This window comes from Vombatus ursinus, unplaced genomic scaffold (assembly GCF_900497805.2).
Source record: "Vombatus ursinus unplaced genomic scaffold, bare-nosed wombat genome assembly UNPS02005286.1, whole genome shotgun sequence".
Lineage (NCBI taxonomy): Eukaryota > Metazoa > Chordata > Mammalia > Diprotodontia > Vombatidae > Vombatus > Vombatus ursinus.
The window spans coordinates 16231782-16248191 of record NW_020945064.1 but is presented as its reverse complement, the minus strand read 5'-3'; the positions used below and the strand labels follow the sequence as shown (position 1 = coordinate 16248191).

The 16410-nt window shown below is 42.2% G+C and overlaps 1 protein-coding gene across 4 annotated transcripts in view; it reads left to right on the top strand.

The window, feature by feature from the left end:
• The window catches only part of CTCF (CCCTC-binding factor), a 46400-nt gene extending 40864 nt beyond the window's left edge, over positions 1 to 5536 (top strand). For 3 of the 4 annotated variants that reach the window (XM_027847669.1, XM_027847671.1, XM_027847670.1), the window contains 3 exons: positions 284 to 419; positions 1212 to 1376; positions 3929 to 5536. In XM_027847669.1, coding sequence (XP_027703470.1) covers positions 284 to 419; positions 1212 to 1376; positions 3929 to 4113 — 486 coding nt within the window. In that variant the 3' untranslated portion in view covers positions 4114 to 5536. The remainder of the gene's footprint in view (positions 1 to 283; positions 420 to 1211; positions 1377 to 3928) is intronic. The other variant, XM_027847672.1, reaches the window with a different exon arrangement.
• The last annotated feature ends 10874 nt before the right edge of the window (positions 5537 to 16410 follow it).

Genomic DNA, 16410 nt, shown 5'->3' with positions numbered 1-16410 from the left:
AGTTTACACTCTACTTTTCTTTTAGCCAAACCACCTTGTGAGGTAGGCAGTCCTAGTGTTATCTTCATTTTGCAAGTTAGATTTATCCACAGTCAGACATAGTGAGTAAATGTTAGGGTTTCATCCAGGGTGTCTTCATGACTGTTGTCTCCCTCTTTTCTATGAAAATAAAGAGACTGTTCTGACTCTTTGCATTTTGTTTTTAAAAAAAAAAAAGTGTGACGATCTTGCTCTGTGGCTTATTGCATTAGTCAAATGCTTGGTTTTTCTTCCTTTTGTTTAGAACACAATGGCAAGGCATGCTGACAATTGTACTGGTCTAGATGGTATAGATGGAGAAAATGGAGGTGAAACCAAGAAAGGCAAGCGTGGGAGGAAAAGAAAGATGCGCTCTAAAAAAGAGGAGTCATCCGATAGTGGTAAGAGCTTTGCCTGCTCCTGCCTCAACATAGACCAGATACCTCTCTACCACATGGAATATTTATTGTGATGTGGTGCTTGCTATTACCAGTTATGACCATTCTGAGAAGAGCGACTTTACTCTAGTGCCATGTGTGAAGTGTTCAGATTGGTGTACAAACATGTCCACTGCGCCATATTAATTAGATGTGTAATGAATAGGCTGTATGAGAGCCATACAAGTATGTTTTCTAGGTATTTTAAGGGGGGTTTTTTGGTTTGTTTTTAAAGAAATTGTGTGGGAAATTCAGACTGTGTATGTGAATTGTCCCATCCAAGTAACATTGGCCCTTTGATCCAGGAAAGTAGCCACCATTGTCTTCATTTACTGGTATCCATCTTATCTCCTATAGCTGTTCAGAAAGCTCGCTCACTGTCCTCCGTTAGCCATGCCATGAATGGGTTGGACTAAATAATCTCTTAAGGTCTCTTTCCAGCTCTCTAGTTCTATGGGATCAGATAAGTCTGGAAACCAGTGGTACTTCAATTGTATGCTTTGCTGAGTTTGAACCTTGTATCTCTTTTCCATCTGGCGTTATAAAACTTGAGCAATATAGAATTCAAATGAATTTGCAGGTTCAGGTACAAATGAGTCTGCCTGGATGATATTAACAAAAACCCCACAAGAGTGTTATACATACACACACCCCAAAGGACTTGTCCAGTAGAGGAAAGATAATTCATATAAATATTTTTTCCACTTTCTCACTCTTCCAATCCCCTCCCCCTTCTCCACCCCACAATTTTGCAAGAAGAAAATGCTGAACCAGACCTGGATGACAATGAGGATGAGGAAGAAACTGCCGTTGAAATTGAAGCCGAACCAGAAGTTCAGCCTGTGACTCCAGCCCCACCACCTGCCAAAAAGCGAAGAGGGAGGCCGCCGGGCAAGGCCAGCCAGCCTAAGCAAACCCAGCGTGAGTTACTGCCCCTGACTCAGGCAGCCGGGGCTGGGGTCTCCCTTAGACTCACAGACTGGCCACCACCCTGTGTGGCAGCAGTTGGTGGGGGGCTTGTTCTGCTTTTTGAACCCATTTACCATAAAAATGACACCCCCACTTCTAGACAGCTTTTAATCCCATCCTCCTGTTGTGAAGAAGAACATTTTGTGCTGTTACACAGATGGGAACCTTGTCAGATCGCATTGCCACTCTGTGTAGGGCCTTTCTCTGTCACGGGAGTTTGATAGTAAAATGTTGGAGAGGTGGGCCGGAGGAGGCACGGTCTTAGCTTTACATGTAGGGTTCAAGTTAGAAGGATGTATAGGTTCTAAGTCTATACATCTGTTTAGATGACCATTTCTGTATATGTGTGTATGCATAGAGTCTTTGGGAATAACCATGCATGCAAAATGGACCTAAGAACCACTTAAGTTAGCCAGAGAAGTTGTTAACAACTCTTCTCTTCCCCCCACCCCCTCCCGTTTTTTTTCTTCTGATATTTCTGAAATTTTCTTAAGGGGAACCAGTCTTCTGTGTAAAATTGTGCTCTGAAATGGTTTCAGAGGGTAATGCCTTGATTTTTGTGTGAGCTCCAGCTCCTTTTTACATTCATAAAAGTATGCAGCTGATGGAATGTTAGAGGACTTAGAGCAGGCATCACTCATCTGTTTCCATCGTTTTAATTTCTCTGGCCTTCTTTTAATTGCTTGAAAATCTCTTTTAAGCCACAGGGATCACTTTTTCAGGGAAATAGAGGGTATAATTTGTACTTAAGGTCACTGCCTTTACCACCTCCTCACCTTCACCTTCCACACACAAGAATGTTCTCTATGCACCAACTCTGAATTGGAAGGCACCTGAAGGCATTTAGCCTATAAATGGACCTGTTATCATCTTAGACTATCTCTACATTGTGATTATCTAGCCTATACTTGAACTCTTATTGTGAGTGAATTTTTCCTCTTGTCTCCTGGGTGGTAGTGGTGAAGTAGGTGGTTAATTATAAAACAGAACTACCCCATCTCTCCCTGTAAAGTATGAATAAAAGCTTGGGTTTTAGGGGGTTCTAAGAAGGCTGTAGCAGCTGTTCTGTATAACATGGAAAGCCAGGAAAACAGATTTTTAGTCCTGCCTCAGTAGGTGGAATTTTCTTTCAAATGGCTTCACCTCCATTGCCAGCTATGAAACAGACTTGGTTGCCAAAGCAAACTAAGAATTTTAACATTCAGGGTGGAGTGTTTGTGGGTGGTTATCAGCATTTTACTTTCCCTTATCCTCCTTCTCCCGGCCCTCACCCCCAACTTCTTGCTGCCCTCTTCCCAAAGGATCTTGTACTTAAGTATTTTTTATTTCTTTGTATTTTTCCTGTATCAAGGCAGCTGTGGCATTGTAAATGGACAGCTGGTCTCAGAGCCCAGAAGCTTTGGCCTTAGGTCCCACCTTTAACATGGACTGGCTTTACGCAACCCTGAATGCAAGTCACTCAATTTCTCAGGGTCCTGAGCAATTCTCTGAAGACTCTTAAAATTGCGAAGAAGATGCCAACCTGCATTGATAAGGGGGACTTTCCTCATCTGGGAATTTCTCTGTCTCACTGAAACCTCAGTTCCAGCCCCTGTCCTGATTCTCTTTCCATATGCTCTGTATTAATAAATACTTATTGATTGATTTAGGCTGGGACTTGTTGAAAAGAAGCATTTTTAATTAAGCAGATAGTGAAGTTCCATTCTTTGCTACTTCCTGGGATATAACAGTTTGTTTCCAGAGATACCAATATTCACTAGTACGTAAGTGTTGGAAAGGAAGAGTAATGGGTCACATTTGAGTAGAAAGAGGTACCCAGCCTCTGTTTGCTAAATAATGGAAGAAGTCCATGTAGAACCTTTTTACTAACTAGGGCATGTTCTGTGTGTTCTCTCTACATCCACGTTTATTTAGAATTGACGTGGTTTTAACTGGTACAGAGCCACTCTGGACATGGTAGTGTCTTATATTGGCCCTTTCCTGTGTCTCTTCTGTACCATGCTGTCAGGGTATTTTTACTCCACTGTTTTTTTGTTTTTACTCTGTACTAACCAGGGAACTCAGTATAAAGAGATTAGAAACAATGCCATCTAAGAATCTGTTGGAGTTAAAGGAGCTGGGGATATTTAGCTGGAAAAGAAGAGGCTTGGGCGGGAACACAAGACCTCTTGAGGTATTTGAAGGCCTCTTGTGTGTAAGACTGTTCTGCTTGACCTCACAGAACAGAAGGAAGAATTAGTGAGGGCCAGGTGTAGACTCAGTGTAAAAAAACGACTTTCTATCAGTCAGACCCCTCCTAAAGCCTAAAGGGACACCCCCTGAAGTAGCGAGGGCCCACTCCCTTGAGTGTTTTTTGTTTTTTTCTCAGGGATACTGGTTCAAGAAGAGGCCAGTTGAGGTCACCTTTGAGATATCTTCCTATTCAGTGGTTATATTTAACAAGAGAAACAAATGGGAGGGGATCTTGACATTTGTTTTTTGTCTCTCTCTATTCTCCCCATTAGCTACAGCAATCATTCAGGTTGAAGACCAGAACACTGGTGCAATTGAAAACATTATAGTGGAAGTCAAAAAAGAGCCTGATGCAGAAACGGTGGAAGGTGAAGAAGAAGAACCCCCGTCTGCCACAGTAGAAGCCCCCAATGGAGATCTCACTCCAGAGATGATCCTGAGCATGATGGACCGGTGATGGAGGAAGGCTCTGCCCACTGGACTGGCCTGGGCTGTGTTTAAACGGCTCAGCCTTGCTGTCTTCTTGTTCTTTTGTTTTCTTGGCTTTGGGAAATGCATCATTCTAGACCATTTTACCAAACATACTGGGAACTTAAACTTCAAAGATTATGGTAGAAAATGTGATTTAACTAGAACTTGCTGTTTGATGTTAGCATTGCAGATCATGGAACGTTAGAATACACACTGAGTCCTTGAGGGGGTTGGCGATGAAATTTGAGATCAACATTGCAGTGATGGTCCAAAGACCATGTTTACGTGTAACCAGTTTTGATAGATGGAAATGGAAACGTTGAAGCCCTTCACTGAAGCCCTTATGGTAAACCACTCCGGAATTGCCACCAAGGTTTCCCAAAGTTCTACGCCCCCTTCCTAGAAGAGTTTTTAATTGTAAATGCAAACTTGGGAGGGTCCTAGACTTTTAAACCATTTTTATTTTTGCTTTTTCCCTGACTCCCTATGGCTTGGAGTTAGCTGCACACCAGTAATATGGCATGCTATGATTGATTTCTGTCCTGAACACTTTGCTGCTTTCTTAGCAAAGCATCTGTTATGGTCAAGCTTGTAAATACCTGGTTTTTGTTTTTGGTTTTTTGTTTTGTTTTGGGTTTTTTTTGTTTGTTTTTTTTACATTTTAATCTTTTCCATTAATTAAGAGGTTGGAAAGAAGTGCAGTTTAAGAAACCCAGCATTTTAATTAACTTACAAATTAAGTTACAACAGACTCAATAGTATGTAAATGTCGGAAAAAAAAATTAATGGATCACAATCACGTAGAAGAAGGTACCCAGACTATTGCTTGCTGAATAATGGGAGTCCACGTGGAACGATTTTTATTCCGAGCACATGGAACTGGCATTGGAACCTTGTATAATTAACTGTTATGATTTCAGATCTACATTTTCTTTGCTCCGTTTTATAGCGGTATTTTTGTGTTTTACAAATCCTCTGTTAAGGCAAAAACAGCGGTTTTAAGTGGGTCATGGTAGCCCTTGAAAAACCTGGGCCAGGAAATTTCGCTAGGTCAGTAATTTAAATTTTGGATCTTAAAAAGAAACAATAATGTGAAACAAACACAACTTTCAAAACAAATGATGCTTGTATATGGACTGTCATGTTAAAAATGTAAGCTTTTTATAGAGTCTTGCTGATTTCAAACAAATTTTTCTTCTATGTATCGCTTTTAAGAAAGGCTATGAGTATAGCTATCAGACTCTAGGTTGATGCATTTTTGTACTTCGCTGTACTGTGTGATATTTTTCATTATTTTAGAAGGCCAACATGAGAACTGTAATAAAATATGTAATGGGGGTTTGAAAGCTGGGAAGGTGAATTATACTGCTGTACAGCTAATAAATAATAATGGATTAACATGTGCTCTAGACAGCTAGTTTCGTTTGAGCTGTGTAAGAACTCAGTTCCTGGCTTGATAGGGTTTTGTCATCCCCAGACTTGTTTCAAGCTGTTCTCCAGCTGCCACTGGCAAAGCTGCCAGGCTCTTGTTTTCTTCTCTGCCCTCAGATGGCATGTCGTGTTCCTGGGAAGTCAGGGCCTGCTCCAGCATGTGGAGAAGAGCCCACAAAATGACTTGGATTTTGAGGGGCATGCCACATGCTGAATTCCTGTGGAGTTTGCTGGGGGAGAAGAATGTGTTCATGTTAATGAATTCTCTCCAGGTCTGAAATGCCAAATCCCAAGAAGCGTTTCTGTCCGTATTACCATCGCAGCTCTTATTCTCTCTTTGTTCCTAATACCCACTCCTTCAGAGGAGTCACAAAACTTGGGATGAAAGAGCCCTGTATGTAGTTGAGGATCCAAGCCACCAGATTGTAGGAATCTTAAATCCATTGAGAATCAGGAATGTAGAAGATCCCAGAAAGTAGAGGTGGTCGTAGCACAGTCTGGCATCGGTGAGACAGCAGAAGGGGCTAATCAAAGTCCCTTGCTGACAGTGAGATGTCTCAGAGGACAATTCCATTACTGAGTGATGAGTTGCCCTTCTGCCATTGGCTTCAGCACTTAGCGCCAGCCTTCTTGTCAGGGTCATCTCCACGAGAGTTGCAGCTACCTTTCTGTGGGAGGACTTTTGATGTTTGATGTCTCTGCCTTTATCGTTCTTCTGAGTTAGACCTCGGCCTAACGTAACAGGGAGAATTCCTCTTTTCCTTGTGTCTGATCTTCAAACTTTGACTAATATCATCAATGCCTTGTTCAAAATCGTTGAAAATCATTGCCAAGCTCCCCCGTTCTCATTAGCTGTATGACATAAACATTTCTCTTTGCCTCGTCCTGTTGTCTTACGCCTGGTAATGAGGTGCCATGAACTTGAATGTGGGTATACTCTGAGCACACTCTAGTGGGGGAAATGTCTATTATTCTTTAATTCATCAGGCATCTGAGGAGGAGGCAGGTGAGGACGTTGGGCACCCCTTCCAGTTCCCTGCCTGGGACCCGCTGTCACTCTGTTGTGTTTTCTGTGTTGTGTGGTGTTTAACATTTCCCAAGCGCCCACAGTGTACCCTGATCTGTACAGAACGTGGGGAAAGACAGTCTCTGCTTTTAAAAAACTCACATCACTTCTTCCTCCCACTGAGTCTCTTTATTTTTCCCTGGATGTACTTGTCATTTTTAGAAGTTTAATCCTGTGTTTCAAACTTGTAGCTCCTCGGTAGTCTTAATCTCAGTCATCCTAATTAGTGTCATCTGTCAGTCCCTAAATGTGGTTCCTCAGCCTTGCTGCAAAGATTCACTAAGAGCCAGGTTGTCTGCATCGCTTAGCCTTATTCCTCCCTTGCCTATGGTTTTCATGTCACATAAGGGTTAGGAGGCCAGCTGTCAGGCTTAACTTGAAAAACAGTCTAGTCCCGAAGAAGTGGTTAGGAGTTTGTCAGGTAGGATTCCAGTCCAAATTCATCCTCTTGTTCAACACCCATGCTTTTCCACTCAAGATTCTGCTCATGACTGTGCTTGGCCCCATTCGTGCTTTATCAGCCTTTCTGTGCTGTCCCTTGTGGGCATGATGATAACTTTCCTTTTTTTTTTTTTTTTTTTCCCCTCCGTGCGGCAGTCAGACTAACTCCATGTAGGTCATTTGTTACCTCTTGACATTAGTGCTTTCCCCTTCAAATCTTTCTTGTGACTTTCTCAGTTTAAGCACAAAAGCACTTAACGTATTGCACCTTTACCTTCAAGTGTCATAATTGAGATGATTTCTTTCTGATTTGGAGTATTTGATTGATTTTAATGGTTAGGTCCCAGGAGTTTTCTGTTCTCAGGAGAACTGGGGATCTTCATTGACACTTCAGTCTTAAATCTGTTGGTGACCCACCTGATTTTACATATTATCCATTTTGCAGGAGTGGCCCGAGGCTCAAGTTAAATAGGGTCTTGTCCATGCAGGGCAGAAGGGCTAGGCCTGGAACTTAGGTCAACTCCAGGTCCAGTATTCTTACCACTATACCAACTTTTTCATATGATGTGTCAGTTTTCTTGTGTACAAAATGACAAGCTCCCTTTCTTGGCCCTAACTACTAGAAAAAATTGAAGTACTTCCTTTCCTTGTTGAACTTTGGGTCTCTATGGTCTTCCTGCCAGATATCTCTGCCTCATTAGCTAAGTTCCTTTTGTTTTGTAAGACAATGGTTTATATTGTACTTTTAACCTTACTCCAGGTAGCAATCAACCTGTTCCTTCCCGTATGACTCACGAGGTTGACATTTGTAACTTGGTGTGTTATTTATTTCCAGAGCCTCCTGGACCTTTATCACAGCAAAAGCCAAAACTATCAGAGCACTTCTGTCTCAATAGCTTGGTCCTCCAGGGTCTCTCTCCCCTTTTCAGCTGACATTGCTCTTCATTACAGCCATGAAGTTTCTTCTGCTCCAGCCCCCATCCTCTCAGCAGCTTTGTAGGAATTCCATTTTTGTGGATCTTACACCTATATCCACTTACGTATAACCACATTTCCATGACCAGTGGAACGATGGTGACGGGGAGCCTTAGTTTAGAGGCTGTACCATGGGAGGTAATTGGTCTTTATTCACTAAAACTTTCACTCCTACTTTTTCTTCCTCACTGGGGCTACCAGCAATGTCTGTTCTAGGAGGAAGGTGAAACTGAGCTGTCCCTTCTAATTCACTTTCATCCCTTCTTGAGGTTGTAGGTGCCAAGTGAATTCCGACCTGTTTGAAAAATCATGCAAAAGATACAAAATAGTGGATACTCTTCATCTCACTTCCCTGCCCCGCCTTTGCTATTTTCTCAGTGGGAGGAAATGGATCAGCAAGCCCTAGTTCCTTCCATTAACATTCATCTTAGGTTTATTCATCTTTACTTTCAGCAAAAAGGTTCCTTCCCATTTTTCCACTGCTTTAACTAAGACTTCAGAGAAAAGAAATATGGAAGAAGAAAATGCATTGTCAGCCAGCCTTAGCTTGAGTATCTTCAGTGAATAGGAGCTCACTGTTTAGCAAGGCAGCCACTGCTGGACTTAGTTGATTGTTAGAAAGTTAATTTCTTATAGTGAACTGATAACTCTTCCTCTTCATGTAACATGTACCCATTGATCATTGTCCTGCCCTCCAGAACTAATATGCAAGGAGTGTATTCTTGCATAACTGCAGCCTGGGCTTTCCTTCCTGAATGCTCTTGTCTTCTCTGGGCTTATTGTTCTCATGCATGCTCTAGAATGATGAAATTCCTGCAGACTTTAGATCGCCTTATTTTACCAGGGAGGAAGTTAATGCACAGACAGAGTGAGTGTAACTTGGCCATTGTGAGACTAGAAACCCAGGACTCATTCCTGTCCCTACAATGTAATGCAATGGAAAGTACATTGCTACCTATGATGGTGCTAGGGCAAAAATGATTTATTTGCAGATGAAGAATCAAAAGGACACATAGGGAAAAGAGTGGGCTAGAGAATCGGCCTGTTTATAATCTAGTCATCACCTTGGGGAGGCAGCTTTTGAGCAGCCTTCGTAGACACGTCGCCTAATTACCAAACTTCTTAAATGGATGCTAAAACTTTGCCCCTTGGCTGAAAGGTGTTCTTTGCCTCTTATACCCATCATCTTCGATCCCTCTCTTGGGGCTTATGATCGCTGGTTATAAACTTTTAACTACTCTATTTGAGTAATTAATTAAATGTTTCCTCCCACAACCACTTGTGGACAGTTAGGTGGCACAGTGGATAGAGTGCTGGGCTTGGAGTCAGGAAGTCTCACCTTCCTGAGTTCAAATCTGGCCTCAGCCACTTAATAGCTGTGAGACCCTGGAAAAGTCACTTAACCCTGTTTGTTTCAGTTCCTCATTTGTAAAATGAGCTGGAGAAGGAAATGGCAAATCGCTCCAGTATCTTTGCCAAGAAAAAACCCAAAATGGGGTCACTAAGAGTCAGACGTTACTGGACCACAACATAGCCGCTTTTTAGGTATCCTGAGGTATTATCATCACTTTACTGATAAAAACCGAGGTAGTTTTTACTTGCCTCTGATCATACAACTAACAATTCACTTTGGAATCTATGGCTGTCTGTCTTCCTCATATTAGAGAAGTTTCCATTTTTGCTCCTGCCTTAGATCATCTGATTCCACCCTCTCCTTGATGAGTTGGCCATGTTCTGGTAGCCAGTTAGTGGCAACACTGAACCTAGAACCCAGGTCTTCTGATTTCCAGCCCAATGATGCCTCCATTGATCTATGCTCTTATTCTGTATCCATTTTCTCCTAAAAGTTTTCTTTGTGTCACTCCCCTGCTCAAAAAATAATGCCTCTTATCACCAGGATCAATCTCATCTTCATGGCCCTCTTGCTTCTTGGAAAGACCTGAATTTCCTCATATGTAAAAAGGGGGAGGGCATACTCTGCCCTTTTTCTTGTTCAAATTACCAACCATTTTCACCTCAGTACTGTTGCTTCAGCCTCTATAGTGCTGTCTTCTTTATGTCCATCAAGTTTTGGGGTGTTCTCTGATGCCCTAGCTAAGTCTTCCTTGGATACCTCTTCCTATAGTGATCTTTGCCACGGGCAAGCTGGCCTTCTATCTCCATAATGGGCATAAATGTAGCTCTGTCGTGTGGTGGAAAGAATACTGGATTTGTTATCCCAAAACAGGTTCAAAACTCGACTTTCACATTGGGCTGACGTGGGACACACTGCTTGCTTCTCAGAAAGACCTGAATTTCCTCATATGTAAAATGAGGGAGGGCATTAGACCAGATATGTGCCTTCTGACTCTAAATCCTATGATTAGAGCAGCTGGTACATTTTGAAGGCTCTCTTTGCTAGAAATGTTGCCCCACTGGGCTTCCTAAGTTGCCTGCCATTTCAAAATCAGTTAAGGTATTTCCAGTTAAAGTAGAGAAATTCTGCGAAGGGTAGCATTAAAGCACTGTCATCCATCAACTTTGTGACCTATTCACAATCAACTTCTTACCTACAGTAGGTCAGGGAAGGCGCTGGAGGTCTGAGCCACAAGAGTGGTAAGTTTTGATTGAGAGGAAGGTGTGGTAGGCCCAGGATCCAAGGTTAGCCAAAGGGAATTGGAAGGGAGGAGTGGGTGCCAAAGAAAAGCATTACTCTCTTTCCTTTGCTTGTACCTGGCCCTGGCAGCCTTAGATCACTCAGTCTTCACATAATCTTGACAGTTCTTTTGCATTGTCCTCTCCTTGTTTAAAGTATGTCTTTGTCTGCTGGAAGAGGTCAAGCCAACAGGTATTGATTGTCTAATCTCATTTGTAAGCGGTCAGTCATTCTGAGCCCTGGAAGACTGAACATTTCGGGTCCAAGTCCAACACTAAGTGCTTTTGACCCCCAAAAGGCTTTGGCCCAATGGGGATGGTTGCGATTAGCTACCTGGGATTAACAGGTGAGTGAACCTCGCCTCCATCTAGTCAAGGCAAAGAATCCCCTTTAAGAGATCTTATGTTCCACACCTTTCTGCACGGGGCCGGTGCTGGACGCCAGGACTCTTCCCTCATTGAATTTGCAACTCACTTTGAAGTGCAGGTCTAACCATATCACTGCCCTACTCAAATTCTGGAGACTTCTGTTACTAGTATCAAGTATAAACTTATTTGAAAGTCCTTCAATCTGACTCGCAATACAACCCCTGCCTAATGACACATTTCTCCTCTTCACAGAATGTGTACCTTGGTCTTATTCCCCCACACTTAGAATGCACGCCTCACTTCTGTGTCTTAGAATTCCTGAATCCCCTTCCCTGGTCAGCTCAAATACTGCTACCTATAGGAATCCTTTCCAGATTATCCCCAGTTTAGTGCCTTTCCACCCAAAAGTATCATGTATATATTTTGTTTATACCTTTTATGTACTTACTGTTTTGCCCCAGTGGAATGTTCTTTGTGGGCAGGGATTTCCAGTCTTTGTTGATCCAGTGGCTAACATAGCACTTTTCACATAGTAGGAGCTTGAATGCTTATCCATAAGCTACTGTTTTGAGGGAGTGAAATAACTGCCAAGATCCAGGCGCTGCATAATGAAGTCACTTCAGTTGGAGGAGGAGTAGTAGATAAGGGAAGTCTCTAGACTCCAATCTTTCCCAGAAGTCATCTGGATTCTTCACTCTCACCCCACCATATACAGTCTGTTGCCGCAACCTTTGCATCATTCCTTGTATATGCCCCATGCCCCCTTCTCTTCTCTGACCCTGCCACCACGCTGGTGCAGGGCCTCATCACCTCACACGTGGGTAATTGCCAAAGCCAGTTGGTGGCTTTGGTGACCGCCCCAAGTCTCCCAGTCCAATCCATCCTTCATTCAGCCGCTAAAGTGATTTTCCTAAAGTGCAGGTCCAACCATATCACCACCACCCCTCCCTCGAACTCAGATTCTACTGGCTCCCTGTCACATCCAGGATCAATTTCAAAATGTTCTTCTTGGCATTCAAAGCTCTTCATAATCTATCCCACTCTTTCCTTTCCAGTTGACACTTCAGTACCAGTTACGTACTCTTTGATCCAGGGACACCCTCCTGGCAGTTCCACAAACAAGACACTCCATCTCTCACCTCTGGGCATTTTCTCTGGGTCTTCCCCAAGCCTGGAATGTTCTCCCTCCTTAACCCACCTGCTGCCTTCTCTAGCTTCCTTTAAGTCCCAACTATAAAGTCCCCATCTTTTATAGGAAGCCTTTCCCAACCCTCTTAATTCTAGTGCCTTCCCTTTGCTAATGATTTCCTATTTATCCTGTATATAGCTTGTTTGTATATATTTGTTTGCATACTGTCTCCCCCATTAGATTGTGAGCTCCTGGAGGGCAGGAACTCTCTTTTGCCTCTTTTTGTATCCCCAGTGCTTAGCACTGTGCCTGGCACTTAGTAGGTGCTTAATAAATGTTTATTGATTGATTATTTGGAAGAGATTGCATATGAATTGGGCATTGAAGGAAGGAAGGAAAGGGCTTCAAGTGATGGAGGTGGCAAGAAACCATTCTACCCATGGGTGAGCAGAAAAACAGGTGATACAGAGTTGTTTGTCAGGAATTCAGTCCTATAAACATTTAAGCTTCATAATGCTCATGGAAAAAGATAGCCCTGCCCCCAAAGAGCATAACTGAGAAGTGGGGTGTGTGTGTGTAGTGCTTTAAAGTCTGCAAAGTACTTTACAAAATGCATCAATCCTCATTTAAGCCTCATAACACTGAGGAGTAGATACTATACTGGTGTGTGAATTAATTAGGACAAAGTAAAATCATTCAATTTGTGACCTATAGTAAACCTTACAAATTTTACATCTAAAAAAAATTAATATGCAATGTGTGCTTTTGCTCCAGTCACATGTTTTACACTATTTGGCATTGACGTCATAAGATTTTGATGCATATTCTTTGATCCTTCATAAGGAAACCATATTTGCCACATTGGACATTGTGTACCTTTGAATGGTCCTTATTTCTTTTTTTTTTTTCCCAAATCTAGCCTTGATCATAGCTTTTTCAGTGGGACTTAAGTCAGTTGGGTTCTCCAGCCAATGAAGCGTGTTTAGCTCCATGTCTTGGGAAATTTTCTTAATATTTCATGATGTGTAGTGTGGTACAATGCCATGTAGCAGTATTCCATCTTTATTTGGGAATTTCTGTAATTCCAGAATAATTATGCTTCTCAGTATAGCAATATATCGGATTTTATTATTCTCTCAATGGAAATAAGATCTCTAGGCTTATTAGAAGTTTAAAAAAAACAAAAACATTTTTTGGAGGGTAGATATTTTAGTCTTACTTCCTGGCTTCCTTAAAACCTCAGCTAAAATTCCCACCTTCTGCATACATCCTCTCAACATGCACTCATTAGAACTTGCCAAGTGTGATTATTTTTGCAAAAGCTCTCTTCACATCCAGTTCAGTTTTCTGGATATGTACATATGTATGTATATATGTTTTTACTGCATATACATATATTTGTACTTCTATCTTATTTGTACATTTTGCGTGTTGTCTCCCCACAATTAGATTGTGAGCTCCTTGAGGGCAGGTACTATTTTTGCCTTTATATCCCTAGTGCTTAGCACAGTGCCTGTCATATAATAGGCACTTAATAAATACTTGTTGATTTGTAGGGGCATGTCTAGACTAATTCTGGCAGTGATTTTGGTATAGCCTTGAATGAAAAAAAAAGTTTAAAATGACCTTTTTCCAATCTTCAACACTCTGGTCTTTGTATTGTCTAGTCCATGACAAGTATTTTTTTCCTCCGTAAGTTAGTTTTTTAAAATGGGTCTTCTCACTTTTCCACCAACTTAAGCTATGCTGCACTGTGGAGGAATCAGTAACAATCCCACCAGCTGCCAATAGCTTGTCAGTGCTTGGCATCATTTTGGGGGTTTTTTTTCCGTCTTTGACCACACTTTCTTTCGAACTTTGATACAATTGCTCCAGTCACAGTAGGCTTGAATGATCCATAAAGCTGTAGACTTTGTTCTAGCTACTTAATGAAAATGTCAAACGAAGCCCTGTTGGTCCCTGCTGCATGCCCGTGACCAGGTCAGAGACTTAACAGCCTTTTGTAAATCTTCTACCTATGTGAAAATCTTCCCAGATAGATCAAGCTGAGTTAATTTTGGTAATAAAATTTCATAATTTCAATAGAAAAAAAACCTCTTGACTTTGTCACACCAATAGACATTGCAATGTCTCTAACAGCCTTTGACATATGCTCTTTAAAAGCTATGACTTCCACTTGTTTCTTTGCAGTAATGACTATTTTTTTAAACCATAGAATTAAAAACACAACAAATGAGAGTAGTGAAAGCTGTGTAATGTAATCCAGCATTCAACTGATATACAACTAAGGAAAAGTTTCTTCTGTTCAAGGTCAGAGCTCATCCTAAGTAATCCTCATTATTGGGGGAAAATTGGCAAATGGACTTGCCCAGTTTCCAACAGCTGGAGTCAAAGGTGGGATTCAACCCTAAGTCTTTCTGATTCCAAGTCAATCACTCTCCACTACAATTTACAGCAATATCTTAAGGGCTATGGAAAAGGGAGGTGTAATATATAGTAGGTATGCAGACTCAAGGCTGACTCTGACAGGAGTCAAGGAGAGACTACAGACCCCTAGGTGCTGTAGGAAAATTTGAGGGACAAGAATACTGGGGATTGGGGAATGTTTCATGAAGGTGCTAGCACCTCAGCTGAGTGGAGAAGGATTTTAGGAGGCAAAGATGAATTATTTTTCAAGTATGAGGGACAGACCTATATACGTACCATAGAGGCATGAGAAAGTAAGTCAAGGATAGTATAAGAATGTAAATAATCATTATATTAAGTGTTGAATATATGTGAGGCACAGTGGATAGAGATTTGGGCAACCTGAGTCAGGAAGACCTGACATCAAGTCCAACCCTAGAAACTTACCAGTTGTGTGACCCCTGGGCAAGTCTTTCTGTCTCAAGTTTCCTAAATAGAGATAATAATAGCATCTGCCTTACCAAGTTATTGTGAGGATTAAATGAGATAATATTTGTAAAAAGCACTTAGCATAGTGCCTGACACATAGTAGGTGCTCTATAAATGCTTATTCCCTTTCCTCCCCCAAGGCACTGAAGATACAAAAATTAAATAGTCCTTCAAGGAGCTTATGATGTATAAAATGAAGAAAAGCTTTGGGGGGGGGAGGGGAGATGGTAGGAGTGGGGAAGAGAGTTGATTAGAACCCAATCACAGAGGAACTTACTCCAGGAACGCTCCAGGCTAAGGAGTTTGTATTTCATCCTAAAGGCAATAGGTAGTTCCTGAAATTTAGAGCGAGGGCATTGACATGGGCAGATCTGCACCTTAGGAAAATTATTTTTGGCAACAACATAAAGGATAAACTGAATCAGGGAGAGACGATGTAGGAAGAGGAGCCAGAAACTAAATAATTCCACTGAGAATTAGTGAGCTGAAATTAAAAAGGTAAACTACTGGAAAAGGAGTATCGAAAGAAAAGGTTGGAAAGGTAAAATGGAGCCAGATGATGGAGAGCCTTGAATGCCAGGATCATGAGCTTCTATTTATTTGGTAGGCACTGGGGAGCCACTAGGAAACTTCCTGAACCAACTGTGTGACGGACAGACCGGAGAAAGGAAAGACTGGCAACAGGAAAACAAATCGGGGTGTTACAATAGCCATGGGGAGATGAGATATTGTCCTGAACTGGGGTGGCAGGAGTGGAGTGGAGAAAATGGGGGTGAAAGATACCCAAAGATGAAAAATGATCCAGTCCCTGCCCTCAGTTAGCTTGCAAATGAAGAGGTGAGCAGACTAAATGAGAGGGAGACTCCGCTGAGGGCAGCAGAGAGGAGTTGCCACTCTTGGTCTCTGTGGCCAAGGCTAAACTCCATATTCCCAGCTCAGTTTAGACCCTCCCCTTTCCCTCAGGCCCCAACCAATCTACACACACACTCTGCCTTCCCTTATCTGGAGGAGGAGAGAAGGATGCATGGACCCCAGGAGGCTCTTCAGAGGTTGATCAATGGGTGGACAGTACCCTCTGGTGTTCTCAATGAAAACTACAGCTCTGGGGAGCCAAAGGGTCCCATTTTAGGAACACCTCTATTCCTTCAGGGTATTCGGGAGAAGAGGACCATGCAGCCTCTTGATTGATAGATGATCCTAACCTGGGCAGCTATCTCTATTCTGGGAGCCCCCACCTGTTCTGACCCCAGCGGTCAGGTCAGACTGGGCCATAGCCACGTGGGCTCTTCCCTGTCCCAAACTGAGAGCTGGAAAGAATCTATGGATCACCTAACCCAGGGGTC